This window comes from Heteronotia binoei, chromosome 18 (assembly GCF_032191835.1).
Source record: "Heteronotia binoei isolate CCM8104 ecotype False Entrance Well chromosome 18, APGP_CSIRO_Hbin_v1, whole genome shotgun sequence".
Lineage (NCBI taxonomy): Eukaryota > Metazoa > Chordata > Lepidosauria > Squamata > Gekkonidae > Heteronotia > Heteronotia binoei.
The window spans coordinates 47,907,282-47,928,829 of NC_083240.1; the positions used below are offsets into that span (position 1 = coordinate 47,907,282).

The following is a 21,548-nucleotide window of genomic DNA, read 5'->3' on the forward strand; positions in this document are numbered from 1 at the left end:
ACAGACATCTTTCGTTGGTACCTGTCTTCCGTTACCAGGGAGATGAGATTAGGCCCTGGCTTCCCACCGTGGCTTAGCCTCCACAGTGGCCTCCCTTGTTGCCAATATTATTCTACATAATACCTTAAAGAATATAAGGAGCATATATAAGGCTTAGTGAATTCCAATATTCTATTACATGGGTTAGTACAGTCATGAATATATGTGTAAAGATACATGTATGACTACAGACAACAATACAGTTATGGATATATGACTACACTTTGGATAGTTGGCTCTTCATCAGCAATGATAATACTGTTAGGAAACAAGTTTGAAACAGATCCTTGTCAGAGACTTGTACCTGCCACTAAGGCACCATGGCCCAAACCAGCCTCAACTCCGATTTCCTCTTGAAGAACCACATGTACAAAATACAGGAAACAGATGCAGACGTCTTGTTTGTCCCCACCAAACCTAACTCTGTGATCATTACTTCCTCTTCCACAGGAAAACACATTCACTCCCTGCTGCCTGACAAGGGGGGGAAGAAACGAGACTCCTTAGGCTGCAAGTTCTATTTAGCTGGAGCATTAGGCATCAAAACTACGAACTATGCAGCATGCATGGGACGTTATCAATACACCCTCTAGGAACAACTAGTGGATCTTCTTCGTGGTCTCTGTGCATCACACTTGTGGGATACTGCGCCTGCGCTGGTCCCCGATCGGTATCTGTAAGAAAGCCCGGGAAAATTTCCGCGGCGGGCGCCAACTGGGCATGCACAGGCGACCCACTGCGCACGCCCAACGGCGCCACCGCGGCAATCCCACCAGTTCCTTTCTGACCGCTGCGCGAAGAGCTGCGTTCCTCGTGTTCCCGGTCGGTGAGCTTCGGGTTTTAACCCTTTTTTCCCTTAGCCTCTGTATTATTAGCCTGTTTATTGTTTTTCGTAGTGTAGCAGTTAGTTCTAGTAGTCTAGTTAGTTAGTAAAAAAAAAAAAAGTTGCTGTTGTTTGTTTTGGGTGCGTGCCGCGGTGGGTCTCCCTCCGGGACTTCCCCCGCCATTTTCCGCCCCTTAGTTGTTTTTCCCTCCTAGCGACCGCTGTCTATGGACAGCCGCTGGGGCTTCTTTAAGAGGTGCCAGGCCTGCGGGCAGAAGATCGCCCTGCCCGACGGCCATTCCCTGTGCCTCCTCTGCCTGGGAGAAGCACACCGCGTGGAGACCTGCCAACACTGTCTCCGCTTCTCCAACCAAACCAGAAAGAACAGGGCGGCAAGGCTCTCGGCCGCACTCACTGCCTCGGCACTTCGTCCCCTAAGAGCAACGGAAGGCCCTTCGGCATCGGTACCGAAGATGGCGACCGCCCCAGCTCAGACGGCCCCATCGACCGATGGGACCTCCGTCGATGCCGACGCTCACCGCGACCAACAGCCGGCGAAGCGGCCCCTCGAAGGACCGGTCGAGAGACCTCTGAAGAAGCGAAGGGAGGAACCTGGACAGGAGTCCGCGAAAAAGGCGAAAAGCAAGGAGAAGCGGAAGCGACCACGCTCTCCTTTGCCTACCCCCGACGTGTCGGCACCGATCGACACCGACCCGCCGAGAAGGGTTCCCCCCTCTCCGCTCCGCAGCCCCCCAACTCCAGGGGTTGGCGCAGGCCGGCAGCACAGTCCTCCGACGCCAGGGGCTCCGAGCCATCGGCCGACCAGCCCTCCGACACCACGGACCCCCGCGCACCGGCATCACAAGTCACGATCCCCGGGCCTAGCGGCCATCGACCGCAGCCCCCAGCGCCGGATCTGGAGATCGACCTAACCCGTCGATCACCTTCCGTGGCGTCGCGTCGACGGAGCATCGACTCGACATCGGACGTCGAGTCACTGCAGCAGCCCGACATAACAACGCCTGCGGCACCCAAGCGCGCGAGACGACGGGAGCCATCGGTCGAATCGCATCGGCCCCCAACAATACCACCCTGGGAGCAGCACAGATGGCAGCAGACGTATCCCTGCTGCACTCAATACCACTACCACCAACCGACCGACTACCCGGATTGGGATTGTCGGTCCGAAGCATCTTCGCTCTCCAGGGTGTCACACCGCTCGAAGAGACCTCCAGCATCGGTCTCGATCCCGCCACGCCGCCCCACGCCGGCTGCACCCCCACCTCCACCGACGCCGGTCCAGTCGCCACCGAGGGAGCCGTCACCGCACCCATCCGAGCGATCGGACCACAGACAGTCCTCTCCATCGGGGTCGGAGCCCGACGACGACAGAACCTGGGAGCCATCATCGGACCCTAATACATCTGAGGACCTCCCAGTGTCGCCCTCCGAAGACCTGCGGGCCTACGCAGACATGGTTAAGAGAATGGCGTCTGCAATCTCCCTACCCATCTCACAACCCCAACCGGTGGTGGACGACAGCGTGTTTGACATCGTCCAGAGGGACACATCAGCGGCCGTTGCACTTCCCATGACCAGAGTCATGCTGCAGGCGTTAAAGGACCCATGGAGGAAACCATCCTCGGCACCGGTGTCCTCGAGGAAGCTGGATCACATGTACAAGATCCAAGAGACGGGGGCTGAGTTCTTATTTTCACACCCAAAACCAAACTCAGCCATTGTCTCGTCTTCTTCGAGGTCGCGCAGGGTGCACTCCGCTCCCCCGGATAAAGAAGGGAAGAAACTAGATGCCATGGGTAGAAAGATCTACTCGGCAGGGTCTCTGGGTGCAAAAGTCTCCAACTATACGGCCTGCATGGCCAGATATCAGAACGCCATCCTAGATCAGCTTTCCCCTCTATTGTCCTCCTTACCCGAGGACCAAAGAACGGCCGCCAAGAATCTCCTGCACGAAGGCCAGAGGGTTGCGAAGCAGCAACTAACAGCCGCCAAGCACCTAGTTGACATCTCCGCCTCGGCTATCATGTCAGCGGTTTCCCTTCGCCGACACTCCTGGCTGAGGTCCACTGCCCTACAGCACGACACCAGGGCTCTCATAGAGGACCTACCCTTCGACGGGGAAGGGCTTTTCAGCTCCACCACTGACAATGCATTGCAGGAGCTGGACAAGAACCTTAAGATCTCCAGGAGCCTCGGGGTGCAGCCATCGCCCAGGCAATCCAGACCGAGGCAATGGAGCAGGTCCTGGTCCAGAAAACCCCCCCAAAAGCCACCCTCGGACCAACACTGGCGACCACGTCCCCCGCAGCCCGACAAGCAGGCGTACTCGGGAAACAGCAGGGGTCGTTACAACTCCCAGTCTTCCGCCAAGTCGAAGGGCGCACGCCCCACCAAGCAGGGCCTTTGACTTTTCTGTACCACGCTTCGTTGCCACTGCCCACCCAACTATCCGCCTCCGCCCCTTCCTGCCTGCCTGGGAGCGGGTCTCCTCAGACAGGTGGGCTCTTTCCATAATCAAGGAGGGCTACAAAATAGACTTTGCTCAGATTCCAACCCAATCGGTGGTAATCACCACCACCCCCTCCCCGCCTCTGCTGGCAGAGGTGGCCTCCCTCCTCCAGAAACAAGCCGTAGAGAAAGTTCCAGCAGAAGAGAGAACCGGCGGTTTCTATTCCCGCTACTTCCTAGTACCAAAGAGGGACGGAGGTCTGAGACCCATATTGGATCTCCGGAGTCTGAACAAATTCATCCTCTACCAAAAATTCAGGATGTCCACACTGCAATCCATCCTGCCCCTCATCAACCAGGGGGACTGGATGGCTACCCTAGACCTCAAGGATGCCTATTTCCACATCAGCATCCACCCAGAATTCAGAAGGTTTCTCAGGTTCGCAATAGGCCCACAACACTTCCAGTTCACGGCCTTACCATTCGGACTTTCCACAGCACCCAGGGTGTTCACAAAGATGATGAGCGTAGTGGCCGCTCACCTGTGGCTACGGGGCGTGATAGTCTTCCCATACATAGACGACTGGCTCCTGGTAGCCGACTCAAGGGAAAGCCTGTCTGCCCACATCACAACCACACTACGCCTCCTAGATGCCCTGGGCCTGCAGGTCAACCTAGAGAAATCCAAACTCGCCCCGTCAAGGATGGTGCAGTTCATAGGGGCAGTTCTGGACACAAACCTACACAGGGCGTTCCTCCCCGCCCAGAGGGCAGAGGACATCACCGACACAGTGCAGCTGCTCCAAAACCAAGGCTGGGGCACTGCGAAACAGCTTCAGCGGATGCTGGGACTTATGGCAGCAACGACAAGCGTGCTTCTCCATGCGAAACTGAGGATGCGAAACCTGCAGCTATGGTTCCTCCGTCAGTTCCGCCCAAACAAGGACTCACCTCGAAAGAGGTTCACGATTCCCCCTTTGACGCTCCAATCGCTCCGCTGGTGGAGCTCGACGGTCAATATCTGCCAGGGAGCACCCTTCCACCTCCCGCCTCCTGCGGTTACCATTACCACAGATGCCTCCCTGTGGGGTTGGGGCGCCCACATGGAAGGGCTTTCGGTGGGGGGCCAGTGGCCTCCCAAGTTGGCAGCATACCATATAAACTACCTAGAGCTGCTAGCCATCCACTTTGCCCTACGGTCCTTCCGCCCGAAGCTGCTGGGGAAGACGGTGGCATTGCTCACGGACAACACCACCGCCCTGGCATACATCAACAGGCAGGGCGGAACGGTATCCCGTCGCCTCTGTGCACTAGCCATGACCCTATGGACGGAATGTATCCAGCACGACATCTTCGTGAAAGCTGCCCACCTTCCAGGGGTCCTCAACACGCAGGCGGACTCCCTAAGCAGAGGGGGGGCATCACCACACGAGTGGGAACTTCAGTGGCGCTTCCTCCAACCAGTATTCCAGCTCTGGGGCTACCCACAGCTGGATGCCTTTGCCACGGCGGACAACAAGAAGTGCCCCATGTTTTGCTCCAGAGGGGGTGCCGACCCCACATCCCAGGGGGACGGGCTCCTCATCTCATGGGAGGGCCTTTTCCTCTACCTGTTCCCGCCCCTCCCACTGCTGACGAGGGTAATCAGCAAGTTAGCAGCGGAGAAGCCACGCGGCATCCTGGTAACCCCCTGGTGGCCGCGACAGAACTGGTTCTCCTCCCTAATGCACCTCTCGGGAGGGAAATTCTACCACTTCCCAGCGGAACCAGACCTCCTGTCATCCCAGGGAGGCCTGGTGCTACACCACAATGTGCCGCACCTCAAACTGACGGCGTGGCTCATAGACCCCTAGAGTTCTCCGGCAGGGTCCAGGAGGTCCTGATAAACAGCAGGAAACCCTCCACAAGAGCATCCTATGCCAGAAAGTGGAACAGATTCTCCGTCTTTGTAGCTGGCCGGCCAGGCGCACCAAGGGAGGTAGGCCTGCCTGCGATCTTTGACTTTTTGCTCTCCCTAGTCGATGCAGGCCTGACCTTCTCTTCCATTAAGGTCTACCTGGCAGCCGTATCCGCTTTTCACGAACCTGTGGGCGGATATTCAGTTTTCGCCCACCCCCAGTCCAAAAAGTTTATGAAAGGACTGTTTAGGTTACATCCACCCTCCAAGCCCCCCACTCCGATGTGGGACCTGACCCTGGTGCTAGACAGGCTAACCAGACGACCCTTTGAGCCTATGGCCACATGCCCCCTACAGCTCCTATCCTGGAAAACCGCCTTCCTGGTGGCCATCACCTCTGCCCGCCGTGTGGGGGAGCTCACAGCGATGCGCTGTGACTTCCCTTACATAGCCTTTAGAGAGTCAGGAGTCTCCCTGGCCCCGGATGTGAACTTCCTCCCTAAGGTGCCCTCCCAATTTCACCTCAATCTGGAGGTATGGCTGCCAGCCTTTTTCCCTAATCCCTCCTCGGACGAGGAGCGGAGGCTCCATTCCTTAGACGTCAGGCGTGCCTTGCTCTTCTACTTAAAGCGTTCCAAAGCTTTCCGCAGGGACCAGCAGTTATTCGTCTCATACGCTACGCCCAAGCTGGGTAATAAGATCTCCTCCCAGAGATTCTCCAGGTGGCTGACGGAGACCATAAAGCTCTGCTACCTCCTAGCAAAGAGACCACTGCCGGGACCCGTGCGTGGCCACCCCACAAGAGCGATGGCGACATCGGTGGCGTTCCTGAGAGGCGTGCCCCTCGCTGACGTCTGCAAAGCTGCCACCTGGTCCTCTCCGCACGCTTTCATGAAGCACTACGCACTGGACGTGCATGCCCAGCAGAGGACTCGGTTGGGGACTGCGGTTCTTCAATCTGCCATCTCTGGTTGACCGTCTTCCCGCCTCCAGGTATGCCTTGCTTGCTAATCTCCCACAAGTGTGATGCACAGAGACCACGAAGAAGATAGACAGGTTGCTTACCTGTAACTGTAGATCTTCGAGTGGTCATCTGTGCAGTCACACTACCCGCCCTCCTTCCCCGCTGCTGACGGTCTCCCTTTTCTGGGGGCTTTCAGCGGTCATGAAGGAACTGGTGGGATTGCCGCGGTGGCGCCGTTGGGCGTGCGCAGTGGGTCGCCTGCGCATGCCCAGTTGGCGCCCGCCGCGGAAATTTTCCCGGGCTTTCTTACAGATACCGATCGGGGACCAGCGCAGGCGCAGTATCCCACAAGTGTGACTGCACAGATGACCACTCGAAGATCTACAGTTACAGGTAAGCAACCTGTCTATATCATGGCCTTCCTACCAGAGGACAAGCACCAGGAAGCCCATCACATACAAACAGAGGGTATGTTAATCGCCAAGCACCAGATGAACACTGTCAAACACTCCTTGGACATTTTCTCCAAAACTCTGACATCCGTCATAACATTGTGTCACCACTCCTGGCTTTGCTCAACTGCCTTTCCTCGAGATAGCAGATCCCTTGTGGAAGACCCGCCCTTTGAGGGTGAGGGCTTATTCAGCTCTACAACTGATACTGTTTTACAGGACCTTGGCAAGATCATCAAGACATCACGTAACCTGGGAGTCTCAACCACATCTAGATCAGGGAAACAAAAGACCTGGACCAAATCTTGGTCACAAAAACCCTTCAATAAATCTTCGCCAGAACAATCCTGGACCCCCAGATCTCATCACAGGCAATCATGATCCTCTTATGGAGCAAAACCAAAATTCTCACCTTCCCCAGCTCAGCAACGTAGATCTAAACCATCCAAAACTACCAAACAGGGCCTTTGACTTCGGTGCCAGTCCACTCACCACCACCCCGCTACCACCAGAGTTCACCCGACTCCACCCTTATGTGTCCTCCTGGAGAAAAACAACATTGAGCCAGTGGGTGCTGTCCATCATAGCAGAAGGGTGCAAAATAGAGTTTGTTCAGACTCCTCTACCTTCTGGGTTCATTGTCTCTCCTCCATCCATAGTTATTCTGCAAGAAGTTGACAGTCTCATTGGAAAACAGGCCATCAAACCTGTTCCTCCCTGCCCACACCCTTCTGGGTTATGTTACTGTTCCGAAAAATGATGGCCTTCGACCCACTAGACATATTCCCAGTGGCATCTCACTTGCTTGGGACCCAGAATGTGACAGCAGACTTCCTGAGCAGAGGAGGTGCCACCCTACATGAGTGGGAATTAAATTGGAAGTACATTCGACCCCTATTATGGAAGAGGTGTCGTCCATCCATCAACGTCTTTGCCACAAGACACAACACAAAATGTCCAGCTTTCTACTCCAGAGCGGGGACAGACTCACTCTCATTAGGGGATGGGTTCCTATACCGCAGGTCACAACACCTCTTCATATTTCCTTCACTGCCACTCATCACCAGAGTTGTCCACAAAGTGATGTGAGAGAGCCCGACAGGGAGCTTGTCACTCCCTGGTGGCCCTCCCTCCCACACCTGCCCAGGGGGAATCTTCTATAATTTTCCCCCAGAACCCAACCGGCTCCACACCCACGGGGGCCAGGTCCTGCAGCTGCACCTGAAACTTCCTTAAGGACTGTCTCTGACAGAATTGAATGCGTGATACTTAGTAGCAGGAGACCTTCCACTAGGAAATCTTATACTTACTGGGAAATCTAGGAAATCTTATACTTACAAGCTTTTCTTCAATCCCAGGACTATGTAAATAGTTCACTGTCAAGTTCAGCGCTGACAATAGTCTTTTGTTTTTTGTTGTCCCTGGAGGACAAAGGCCTCAGCCATTCCTCCCTAAGGGTCTTTGGCAGCAATTTCAGCCTCTCACGCACCAGTGGATGGGGCTTCTGTTTTTCCTCATCCCTCCACCAAGGTATTTTTGAAGGGCTTCATACAACTCTTCCCCCAAGGAGACATCCTGCACCATTGTGGGATCTGTCTCTAGTGCTAAATCAGCTCATTCCTTGCCCATTGGAGCCCGTGGCCACCTGTGCTCTCCGCCTGCTAGCATGGAAGACTGCCTTTCTAGCAGCGATCCCCTCCTCCTGCAGAGTGGGAGAACCGATGGCTCTTCGTTGAAACCCCCTTTACATCACTTTCCACTCAGAGAGAGTATCCTTAGCTATCTAGATGTGAACTTTTTACCTAAAGTCCTCTCGGAGAGCCACCTTTTGGCAGGCATTGTTTTACCTACCTTCTTTCCTCACCCTGCTGATGACTCTGAACGCTGTCTCCATGCACTGGAAGTCCACAGGGCTTTGTCTTTCTGTCTTCATCAGATGTGTGCCTTTCACAAGTCACCTTCCCTGTTTCTCTCATATGTCTCCAGAACCTTGGGACAGCGGATCTCCTTGCAGCGTCTCTCCAAATGGACAGTGGAGACTACAAAACGATGCTACCTGCTAGCCAACCCTCCCCTCCCTTGGGCCCGTTCATGCCCACTCCACCAGAGCGCTTGCAGCCTCTACGACTTTTCTCAAGGGGATTCCTCTAGAGGACCTCTGCAGAGCTGCCCCTCACACATTTGTAAGGCACTATGCTCTTAGACATCAATCACACACAGAGGACTGCTGTGGGCCACACAGTGTTGCAAACAGCATCTACCTGAGTCCCTCCAGCACCCTCCTCCAGGTAGACTTTCTGTTATTGCTTGCTACTCTCCCATTGGTGTGAAGCACAGAGACCACAAAGAAGATAAACAAGTTGCTTATCTGTAACTGATGATCTTTAAGTGGCCATCTGTGCATTCACACTACCCACCCTCCTTCCCCACTGCTGTCTGTCCTCCTCTAGGGGCTTTTCAGTGCTCAGAAGGAAGTGGCGAGATCCTTGTGCCCATCCCAACGGGCATGTGTGGTGGAGCCCCTGCATGTGGCAATTAGAGTGCAAAAATCCTTCTGTCTAGGCTTGGAAGTACCAGTCGAGATTGGCACAGGTGCACTATATCTCACCAGCATGCACAGATGACCACTCAAAGATCATCAGTTACAGGTAAGCAACCTGGTTTTTCCCTATGGCGATCCCCATTGGATATGTGGGCCATTAAGGAACAGGAGACAGCTGTAATTCCAGGAGGCTTTAGGCTCTACCTTGAGGTTGATAAACCTTACCAGCCACTCAGTTTACTGCACAAAGGGTGCCCAGCTGCACTTTAAAAGAATTTCTGGTCTCCTCCCTCCTGCCATTCTATCAGAATCCTCTCATCTGTCTCTGGAATCGACTCTCTGCAGATCCCATTTGCAATGCTACTTGTATATGCCTTTTTTGTTAAACAGGTGCTGTCTTTATTTTGGTTTTTTAGATCTTACGCACGGATCTCCTCAAACGGTACGAAGAGATATTGGTCTATCGGTTACACACAGGTAACTAATCCAAAATACTTAACTATAAAAGAGCAGTTGAGGTCCAGTTCTGCGGTTCATGACTGTTTGCAGTCCTAGACCCGGACAGGCTGACATTAGGACCTTTCCAATTCACCCGCGGGGCAACAAGGGGAATATTTACATCTGCATCCTATTGCAGTCATGTTAGTGGGAATAAAACTAAGCCAGCAGGAGTGTTTAGGCTGCATCCCAGAAGATCTGTGTGTATGTGTGGCAGCATCTTGGGTGCATTCATTGCAAAGGACTTTCTAGGGAGTAGCTTGAATGCTCCTTCTCAAAGATGGAGCCTACCCGAATGGAAGGTGACCCATACACTCCCACCCCACCCTGCTGCAACATTGCAGAGGATTCTGGGGCACATATTTGATGTACATGAAAAAACAGCTCTGCTAAAAGCAGCCTGCAAGCACAGACTTGGACATTGCGTGCCTGACCACAGTAGACACTCCTCAAATTGTGCCATTTTTGTAAAGTCTCTCTTGATTGGTAGAGTCGATCTGTGACGCCCATTGACCTTCTTACTGTGGCCTGTTTTACAGGAAAATGGACTGTGAACTTGTTTCTACTTGTAGTTCTTTGCCCCTCTGATGCTGCCAAGCTACATAACTGGCGCCTGTCACGATTCCAGACTGATGTCCTCCCTCCCTCCCCACCCTTCCCCCAAATGGTCTGCACAGCAGCCGGATGACTGACGGGAGAGGCTGGGGAGGGACGGGATGGCACAGAGTCCTCCTCTCTTTTGAGAGCCAGTTTGGTGTAGTGGTTAAGTGTGTGGACTCTTATCTGGGAGAACTGGGTTTGATTCCCCACTCCTCCACTTGCAGCTGCTGGAATGGCCTTGGGTTAGCCATAGCTCTCTTATCTGGGAGAACCGGGTTTTATTCCCCACTCCTCCACTTGCAGCTGCTGGAATGGCCTTGGGTCAGCCATAGCTATCGCAGGAGTTGTCCTTGAAAGGGCAGCTGCTGTGAGAGCTCTTTCAGCCCCACCCACCTCACAGTGTCTGTTGTGGGGGGAGAAGATTTATAGGAGATTGTGAGCCGTTTCTGATTCAGAGAGAAGGACAGGGTATAAAACTGCCATTTCCTCCAGGGCTTCTGATCTTATCTCTAATGCTGCACATTGTCTGATCTTATCTCTAATGCTGCACAATACTGTACACTGGCTCTGATCAGTAGTCTGCAGCTCTGCTCTCTGGACCAAGACTGGAAGGCACACAGTCCGAAAAGCACTCTGCATGACTAAGATGCAAGGCCAGGTCCTAGGTGGCCTCACAAACAGGGGTTTGCCTTGTGCTACCTATATCCTGTCTTGGTCCTATGGCAACTTGTATATTGTCTTTTTAATAACATTTTTTACTATTGTAGCACAAGCCTTTATGATCAGACATTGTTGACCATTGAAGAAGTATCATTGGATTTGGGCAGAAACACATAGGGCGTTTTCGCACTCACCTTCAAGTGGCGCGACCACCCTCTTCACGCCGGAGGATCTGCAGGGATTTCGCATAAGAAGCGCCGGAGCAGCCAAAAGAGCCGGCGACTTCCGTCGCAAAAGCCGCTCAAACGTTTTCCTGCTTCTCGGCGGTTTACGTTTGAGCGGGTTTCGCGACGGAACTTTCCGGCTCTTTTGGCTGCTCCGGCGCTTCTTATGCGAAATCCCTGCAGATCCTCCGGCGTGAAGAGGGTGGTCGCGCCACTTGAAGGTGAGTGTGAAAACGCCCATAGTTTTATATATGTTATGTTGTAAGGAGGCTAAATTGGGGCCCTTAAATGTTTTTAACAATTTGATATTAAATACATGCATTTCTGATGATATTTAGGTTTAATGATTGGCCCTGCATTGGTTTGCAGTTAACCTTTTTGGGTTTCTTGATCTAAAAAGCCAGCCCAGCATAAAAACAGACCACTGACAACTTGAGTAACAGATTCTGAACTAAAGTAGTGTTAACAGATCAGCCCCTAATTTAAAAGCTTGGGTGAACAGAAACCTTTTGGCTGCTGGCACGTGCTCTCGAGATGGCTTTTAGTGGGAGATGCCAAGGACCTCAAAGGAGACGCCTTTTAGAAGGAGGACCACAACAGAACTGCACTCCTCCCTCTAACAGGCTGATCTTGGAATGACTGAGAAACGAGAGAAGAGCCATTCCTTGCAAGGAATCCATGAATGTGATTTATTTTTGTTGTTCAGTGGCATGCCTTTTTCCCTCCTTGCCCCCTTTTATCTTCCTTAGATTCTCTACAAAATCTTGGCTGTCTCAGGTGTGCCAGGTGTGTCAAAAAAGCATGATGTTTGGAGTGAAGTGTAAGCACTGCAGGTGAGTTTGTGGAAACGGTGCTTCCACTGCGTGGCAGGTGTGTGCCAAACTGACTCTGTATTTCCTGCCATAGGTGTGCCTTGGGGCTCTGGAGCCCCATTTGTGGCCCCATCTAAGAGGTTATGGTTGTAAGAAATGCTGAAGGGGAGGGGGGGAGTCGCTTTCTCAAGGATACTCCAGTAACCCTCTTGGCTTGAGCTGAGAGTGATTCCAAGAAACTCAGAAATGTGTGAGGGGAAAAACAGGTGAACTCCAATGATACTTTTTGCTCTGCATTGTTACATTTATGGCTACCCACAATCAGAATCCCTTGGGATTTTTAACTGTGCAGCAGATGCCAACAAATCTTTTAGCAATATTTTATGACCTGATTAAGTAATGATTTCATAGATTTTAAGGTTGTATTATATTTCAATAATGTTGCATGTTTTAATCATGTTGTAACCCTCCCTGAGTCTGCTGTGCAAAGGAGGGGGAGTCAAAATAAATACATAAACGGATAGGTATGAGCCACTGCCGTCACACCCAGGCGGTCTTGGTTAAGGCTGAATGTCATAACCCCACCTGCATGTGCAGAAGGAAAGGGCCTGGAGAATTTGGGGTGGGAGAGAACGTTCATGATGCTGAGGCACGAGGCACCCAAAGCTGCCTTAGACTGAATCAGACCATTAATCGATCAAAGTCTACTTTACCAGGATGGAGGTCTTTTGTATCACTTACTATCTGATCCTTCTTTTAACTGGAGGTGCTGGGGATTGAATGTGGAACCTTCTGCATGCACAGCAGATACTCCTCCGCTGTGCCGTGGCCCCTTGCAGAGGCATCAGGCTTGGGCTAAATGCATTAGCCAGGAGCCCCCAAGTTGGGTTCTTCTGAAGCCCTCCCCAAGCCCTGCTCATCGAGGGAGGAAGCATGCCTGGTGAGACCCAATGGGGAGGTGCAGAGCAGTCCAGGAAAGTTCCATATCAAGGTCTTTTGCTCTTCAGGAAATTAATTCTCATTTGGCATTGTGTAGCCAGGACTGTCTGGCAACCAGAAGGTCTAGTTCTTTTAGCGTTATGCACCACTAGGTGGTGAGCTAGAAACGTTTTAGAGATGGTTTGCCCTGGCCTGCCTCTGTGTCACACCCTGGTATTCCTTGGAGGTCTCCCATCCAAATACTAGCCAGGGCTGACCTGCTTAGCTTCTGAGATCTGGTGGGATCCGGCTAGCCTGGGCTATCCAGGTCAGGGTGGTGGAGCCAGAGAGGAATATAGGAAGGGCTCAGGTGCCCCTAGGCATTGTTGGCACAAGCCAGCAGGCACCTGTGACCTGTCCAGGGTTCTGAAACTCCTGTCTCATCACCACTTTGGTCCCTGCTTATGACCCTCCCTTGCTTGGCTGGAGACCTTGCTGGCCTCTCTGCTGGATTTCTTTCCCACAGCCTTCCTGTGGGCTTGGCCTTCCTGAGTCTGCCAACTGGGGCTGGGGTTAAGGGGCTGGTGGGACCCATTGTGCCTGGAATGCCTTGCTCATGTTTCCTCTACAGGCTTGGGACTTTCTCGGTGGGACTTCACAGTATCAGGCATTCTGGCCCCTAAGACAGCTGCACAGTCAGTCTTCCTAGGACTGTTCTGTGTACCTTGTATGAGCTAATGTGTATCTTATCTCTCCCTCTTTTTTGCAGATTAAAGTGTCATAACAAATGTACAAAAGAAGCCCCTCCCTGTAGAATATCTTTCCTGCCCTGTAAGTTTGGTGTCTCTCCCCACCCCCAAATTCATAGCCATTTTGTTGCAGTGAAGAAAAATCCAGACTTCATACTTTCTTCTCCCTCTTCTCTTCCATTTGTCTTCAATAGTGCCGAGATTAAGGCGAACGGAGTCTGTCCCTTCTGATATCAATAATCCTGTGGACAGACCTTCGGAGCCACAGTTTGGGACTCTTCCAAAAGCACTAACTAAAAAGGTACTTTTAAAATAAGATACAGAACTCTTTACTTTAATGATAAAGCTCTATCAGCCTAAAGACCATGAACTGTATTATAGTAAAATCCCCTGAGATAAAATCACTCAATCATTTTCTGTCTATCATTACTCTTGATTTTTTTTTTTTTTGCAGTTGGTCGGGTTACATAAGGATCTGACCCAGCCATCAAAAATTTCAATTTGTCACCTACAGGCACATCAATAACTCCTTTCAAAGAAGAAATCAATTTCTTCCTTATGTGCCTGAATAGGCAACACTCTAAAAGTCAGTGTTCCAATGTGTCTGTCTGCCCTGATGCTCTCAAGCACGTCCTGTCAGAGTAGGGCTATTACTATACCAGCCATATAGTAACTGAGATGGAATTGCATTTTGCTGAGATAGCATAAAAGCTCTGCTGTAGCGTGGCACAGTTAAATGTAGATATATTGGCCTGACTGCTCCCGGCTGGGATGAGCAGAGCAGACTCCTTTGGGAAGACCCAAGCCAGCAAGCAAACTGGGAGGCCAAGGCTTCCCCATGACCCCTCAGCAGCAGCCCCCCCCACCAGTGAAGAAACCCCCTCCCACTCTGGCATCAGAGCCTGCTGCAGGGAGTTCCCGGTGAGGCCCCAGGCCTGTGCAGACCAACAGAGGATCAGCCAGCTGCCGGGGGAGAGGAGAGAAGTGGTGCAAAGCCTAGAAGACTTCAGCAGCCTGATCGCCAGCCAGGAGGAAAGAGGAAGCACGGCATGGCACAAGCTGGCTTTTTGGGAACTACTCCCAAGAGGGGAGGGGAACCACTGCCTAGGCTGAAGAATGTTGGGATGACACGGCTGCCCTAGGAGCTCTGGCTTGGCATCAACATTTCTATTAGGGGGTGGGGTTAAGGTAGGGAACTAATTGGGTGGGGGCTGGAGAAGTGGGAAGGGGTGGTCTAACGAGGTACAGTGGGAGGGTGACCATGACCAGACCCCAGTGGGCAGTGGAGCATTCTGGGTGAACTCAGCCCTGTGCTCTGCCCATTCTGAGACCTCCAGTCCCCCTTTTGAGAGAGACACAGTGCAAGGCGAAGCAACAGCCCCTGGCGAGGAGGTGGGGCATGACATAAATATAATTGTGTGTGTGTGTCGTGCCCCATATCTGCTCCAGGGGGCTTCCCACCAGAGGCTGTTGCTCCACCTTGCATTGTATATATATAGGGGGAGGGGGAGGCAGGAGGACCTTGTGGATACAAAAGACCCAAGTAGATGGGGGAACAAACCCTTCAGGCTCACATACATGAGCTAAATAGATCTAATTCAAAAAGCCTCTTGGAAATTAAGGGTATTAGCAGAAGCCAATCCTAAGGCTGTTGTTCCATAGGCTGAAAACCTAACAGTGAGAGTCTTTATTCAACTAACTCCTTCCAAGGGCTTGAATAAGGATCTTCTCTTAACAGGGATAAATATCCACCATTAGCGAACAATATTTTGAGCCAATGCCTGAAGTTTCAAGCTCCATGCACACAGGGGCCTCGTGAGTGTAAACCCAATTCTAGCCTCAGAACAATTCCAGCAACACCTTGTAGTGCTCCAGTAATCTTTCAAAGGAAAGATAACAATACATAATCTAAGGATTCCTGACATGCCTCCGTCCACACAGGAATGCCGTAGAAGAGCCACTGGAAGGTACTGACCACCAGAAGTTAGAAAATATTTCACAATCGAGCAAGACTATATTAGGACCTTATTATGTGGTTTTCCATGATATGTTGAATTGAACATTGACTCCAAGATAGCAAAACTGTTCCAGTATACAGCCATTAACATTGCATGTTAATTGAGGCAGGTCACATTTGCAGAAAACTTATCAAAGTTAACTGTGAGTCCCTCTTGCTGACAATATCCTACCCAGGATTTCAGTAGACAATGCAGTCCAACCTGAGTCCTGTAGCATCAGGCTGTAACGTTGGGATGAAGGAGCACTGGTACCAGGCCAACTGCTGCAAGTAAAGAGTCCCATGCTCTCATCATAAACATCATGTTTTTCCCTCTGCATCAAGTTCTTATATTCCTCCTTCATACTCCATAGCAGCACCAAGATCTGGCAGCTGTGAGTTCTTCTAAACTCTTAAAAGAGTCTTTCTCAGCAATATCTTCTCTTGCTTACAGTTGCTGCTGGGCCAGGCATTCCTCCGCCCCCGGCCCCTTGGGTCAGTAAAGAAGTGCTGGCTTTAAAGGGCGAAGACATCCAAAAGCTGGTCTGCCAGTGCTGGTTTGTGGCATTGGGGTTCATATATTGAGCTCATTGGGGTTCAATATATCCTTTTATCCTCTCCTCAGCTGTTGGGACCAGTGGGCCAGATGTGAAACTTGGTCAGGACACAGACTAGTAGTACTCAAAACATAATGTAAAGACAAAATTGGGGCACTGTTGAATGATCAGACCCTGAACATGTCCTTACATAGACACACAAAGCTGCCTTATTCTGAATCAGACCACTGGTCCATCAGCAGCAGTGTTGTCTATTCAGACGGACGACCACTCTCCTGTAGAGGTCTTTCACATCACCTGCTGCCTGGTCCTTTTTAACTGGAGATTTTCTGCATTCAAAGCACCTACTGGATCCTCTCATAGTGTGGAGGTGTGTCAGGGAATTCTACTGCAGTTCTGGCTCCGATGGAACTCACTCATTCCCATTGCACCAGTTTGCCAAGAGATAAAATTTTGCCTCCCTTTGATGAATTTCAGGACCATCCACCAGCAATGAACCACCTTGATTCCAGCAGCAACCCATCATCCACCACCTCCTCCACGCCATCTTCTCCAGCTCCCTTTCAGTCTTCCAACCCTCCCAGTGCAACACCACCCCCAAACCCATCTCCCATGGGACAGCGGGATAGCCGGTTCAACTTCCCAGGTAATTGGCAGTGGGGGGGCTTGGAGGTAAACTGAGGAACAAGAACTGGAACTCCCTGCTGGAGAACTGGGCAGGACAACTTTTGCAAAGGTTTCTCCCTGCTTAATTTTTTGCATCTTTCTCACCACCGACTGCAGTCTCCTCAACTAAAATGCAGGGATCTCATACTGAACAAGGGTGTGTTTTTTCAGATTTAGCATTATTGAGCAATAGACATGACTGCTTTGTACATTTATACCGAAGCAAGCCTAATTTCCCACCAAGCCTTCCTTTCCCATTTTGCTCATCCTCCTTCTTGGGCTTGCCGTGACCCGTCTATGAAAGACTTGTGACCCACTTTGGGGGGCTGGCCCACTGAGACTCACTGCCCTGGACTATTTTATTTATTTATTTTATTTACTTTCCATTTATATCCCGCCCATTCCAAACGGTCTCAGGGTGGCTAGCAATCAAAATAAAACCAACATCTCAGTTTCAGATATAAAATCATAAGACATAATAATTTACAATTTAAAACAAAATATTGGTGCTAAAACAGAACTCTCCCAAAGCCAACATTAGTGACATCCTCCAGAAGCCAAAACTAGAGACCACACAGGGACCGGAAAATAATGAACAGTCCCTGGGAAATGGTGGGAGCAGATATGCCCATGCATAGCTGGACTTGATATTGCATGTATTTGGTTTAATTGAAAAAATAACTGCATTTATTGCTTTCAACTAAGGGTGTTGAGATGCAGAGGTGGCATGTGATGGGTAGAGAGAGTTGTTTGACTGGCAGCTCTTGGAGCAGCCCGGTTATAGTGCAAAAGCCAGACAGGGGAAGCAGGTTGGTGGGGAACAGAAGGAGGTTTATTTGGCTGATTCAAAGACAGTTTCTCTTTTGCCTTTCTTCCTATGAAGACATCAAATGTATTTTCTGATCTGGCTGGAGTCTTCTACGTATGCATGTATGCATCCAGCTGCTTCTGGGTTGCTTGATGATAACTTACTAACGATGGTTTGGAATTGATTTGCTTGACTTATGGGGGTGGTGGCTGACACAATCTTCTGACCTGCTAATCTCTTGTGATTTTTTTTTGCTATCCTCTTCTTCCTTTTTTTAAAAGCTGCCTACTACATTCAGCATAGACAACAGTTTATCTTCCCAGGTGAGTTCCTCTAACCTGCAGGTGCCACTTCTACTGATACGCATTCCTTCTTCCCCTGCCCCTGCAAAACTGAACTTTTTCTGCATGTTGTACAAAAGTATGCTTCTGCTTGTGTAAACAAATCACACCTTTCTTTTGCTTCTTGTACAATATTAATTCAATATCTGTTGTGCTTAATTGACACCAAAAATAGCTGCAGATTCCATGGAATGAGCAATGAAACCAACAGCCAACAAGCTTATGGTGCAAACCCAAAAAAACTCTCTTAATGGCTATCAGCCATTAAAACACCTGTGAAGAGGGAGGTAGGAAAGCCCCACCCCAGCAATCCTTGCTAAAACTTTCCCTATTCCCTGATTCATGGCTGCCACACAAGCATCCAAACATGACCCTTCCCCTGGGCCAGCTCTACTAAGCCAACGCATCCCACTCCTCTCCAGAGGACAGCAGAGGTTGCACAGACTTCCTGACTCTGACTTCCTGGGACTGAAACTCAAGGGAATTGTCAGACCTCGTTTGGCCAAAATAGATGGCCGGTGGGGAAAGTGTGGTGAAGTGGTTGGAGTGTGGGAGACCTAAGCTTGAATCCCCACTCTTTTGTGGAAACTGGGCTGGGAGACCTTGGGCCGGTCTTTCTGTCTCTCTCAATCTAACACGCCTCACGCAGGTGAGTGCTCGGACAAAGTGGAAGAGAGGGGAATGAAGTTGTAAACCGCTTAGGATTCCAGCCTTTTGTGGCAGAATTCATGGATTGGGTACATAAGTTCCACAGGTTCTAGTCCCTGAACATTGTCCATTGCATAATCTTATGTAGCAAAGCTTGGAAGAGTTTCTGCCTGGGATAAACTTGGCTGTAATACCAAATCTTAGCACTTATTGACAAGAGAGGAGAAACAGGTAAAAAGAGATGAAAAATAGCATAGTGCGAGAGTGTGCGTCTTGCATACATTTTTTCCAAGAGTAAAATAACCCATCCGCTTTAGTTAAAGTATCTCAGGTGACTGGTCTTAGGAAAGGTCTTTCATGGTCCAAGACACCCCAGAGATGGACTCAGTGGAATCTGGCAGCTTTGTTCTTAGTGGGTTGCAAACTGTGGAGGCCTGTCTGTGTAGCAGAGGAACAAGGAGAGAACAAATAGATACAGTTAATTTTAAAAAGGGAGTCGTGGAGAACAGGAAAGACTAATTTAAAAGAGGGCCAGAAAGGGACTGCTGTTTGCTAGAGTCCTCAGGAGGGAGGCTGTATTTCTCTGCCAAGATCTCGCACCTCTCTTTTATTAGAAAGCACACATTGTCACGTCTTGTCTCTCCTCTAACTCCTTGTAGCAGTCTCTGGAAAGGCCTTGCTGTGTGTCCGGAAAGAGTTGGGAGCTCAGCTGAGTCCTGGCAGGAGGAGAGAGCAGCGGCTCCCCTCTTGGCACTCTTGTGCTGACCTGGTTTCTGCTCCAGGTCTTTTCAGGGGACAACAGAGAAATTTAGGATATATAGTTCCATGCAAGAAAAGGGCCTCTTCCTTTGAGATTTGTTGATGTTTTTAAGATTACATAAACCACTTTCTCCCAAAAAAGGTTTTTAATTGTTTCCTTGCCTCAGAAGTGCAGCTGCACAGTAGTAGTTCTTTGAAACTTAAAAAAGAAACTCCTTCAAAACCAACGTGTTTGCCAAAAATAAACTATGTTTATAGAAGCTTTGCCTTTTCTTTTTTACGCAAGGAGCAAGTGTTTCGTTGGCTGCACGGGAATTACACATTCCTGTCCTCGTCCTAAGTCTCAGTATTGGGTGGCCTGTCGAGGAACATAAGAACATAAGAGAAGCCATGTTGGATCAGGCCAACGGCCCATCCAGTCCAACATTCTGTCACACAGTGGCAAAAAAATTTATATATACACACACACTGTGGCTAATAGCCGCTGATGGACCTCTGCTCCATATTTTTATCTAAACCCCTCTTGAAGGTGGCTATACTTGTGGCTGCCACCACCTCCTGTGGCAGTGAATTCCACATGTTAATCACCCTTTGGGTGAAGAAGTATTTCCTTTTATCCGAGGAGAGCTGGCCGCAAGCAGGAGCTCTTTCCAGGCTGCGGAGCAGGCTTCATGGGACTGCTGCTGGGGGTGGGGAGCTGCATGCTGCACTGCCCCCCTTGTGTTTCCTTAAAAATAGCCATTCCTGTAGAAAACTAGCAAGTGAGAGCAGAGAGGGCTTGGTTTTCTCCATGGAGGGAACATTCAGTGATTCCACTTCAAAACAGCAGAGTCTCAAGAGACCTGTCCTGGTTGATTCTTCCAAACATACTTATACTTTCAATGGCTGAGGACGTCTTTATGGATGGTACTGGGGTTATCTACGAAAGAAAAAAAAAACCTCCCTAGCATTAGGGGAGGAGTACCAAAAGATGCATTCAATGTCAGTCTCTTGTGTTTTTCCATAGAAATCCCCAATCCCTCACAAGCAACACAGCCGCCTGAAACGACGGAAAATGCCAAGTAAGTTTGTGTTTGTTTCTAATAATGTCCTTGACTCTTGTGATGGAATTGTGTAAGAAAAACTTTGAGGCATTATCAAGACTTCAGGCTGGAATTCTTGCGTTCCTGTGATATTCTGGTGGTAGCTTGGAAATCAGGAAAATTGGTTAGTGTCAGCTGGTGCAGCGACTGTGACATTTAAGACTGACCTCGAACAGTCAAGCCAGTGTTGTATAGAATTTGGGTTCCAATCTCCATTCTCCTAGGCAGCTTGTTGGGTGACCTGGAGTCTGTCCTGTGGGCCTGATCCAACGTGGGGGTGAAGTGGGGAAGGAGCCCTGATCTCCTTGGAGGAAAGGCAAGTTTCCAAGTGTCCTCCGCTGGGAGGCAACGGATAATCTAAAGAAATCACTAAATACTTGGTCCATCTGTTTGTATTTATTTATCCTCCACCTTCCTCCCCAGGGTAGGAAGGCAAAGCAGGTTACATCATTATCTTTCCCTACATAAGTACATAAGAGAAGCCTTGTTGGATCAAGCCAATGGCCCATCCAGTCCAACACTCTGTGTCACACAGTGGCCAAAAAAAAAAAAAAAAGTGCCATCAGGAGGTCCACCAGTGGGGCTAGAAGCCCTCCCACTGTGCCCCCCCAAGCACCAAGACTACAGAGCATCATCGCCCCAGACAGAGTGTTCCAACAATACGCTGTGGCTAGTAGCCACTAAACGACCTCTGCTCCATATGTTTATCCAATCCCCTTCTGAAGCTGGCTATGCTTGTAGCCGCCACCACCTCCTGTGGCAGTGAATTCCACGTGTTAATCACCCTTTGGGTGAAGAACTACTTCCTTTTATCCATTCTAACTCGACTGCTCAGCAATTTCACTGAATGCCCACGAATTCTCGTATTGTGAGAAAAGGGAGAAAAGCGCTTCTTTCTCTACCTTCTCTAGCCTATGCATTCCCTCTATTTGATCCTAGTCTGACACTCAAACTGCTACACACCGGTGGCTCCCAATGAAATCTGTGGGCTCTGGAGACAAAGGCCTGAACCAGTAGACAGGACTACCTGCCTTCGTGGCGTAT

The 21,548-nt window shown here is 50.4% G+C and overlaps 1 protein-coding gene across 1 annotated transcript in view; it reads left to right on the forward strand.

Annotated features, from left to right (window-relative positions):
* KSR1 (kinase suppressor of ras 1) overlaps positions 1 to 21,548 on the forward strand; it is a 180,172-nt gene that overhangs the window by 134,855 nt on the left and 23,769 nt on the right. The window contains exons 6-12 of the mRNA XM_060259190.1: positions 9,603 to 9,663; positions 11,918 to 12,001; positions 13,668 to 13,729; positions 13,842 to 13,948; positions 16,678 to 16,846; positions 17,956 to 17,997; positions 20,429 to 20,483. Of these exons, the coding sequence (XP_060115173.1) occupies positions 9,603 to 9,663; positions 11,918 to 12,001; positions 13,668 to 13,729; positions 13,842 to 13,948; positions 16,678 to 16,846; positions 17,956 to 17,997; positions 20,429 to 20,483 (580 nt within the window). The remainder of the gene's footprint in view (positions 1 to 9,602; positions 9,664 to 11,917; positions 12,002 to 13,667; positions 13,730 to 13,841; positions 13,949 to 16,677; positions 16,847 to 17,955; positions 17,998 to 20,428; positions 20,484 to 21,548) is intronic.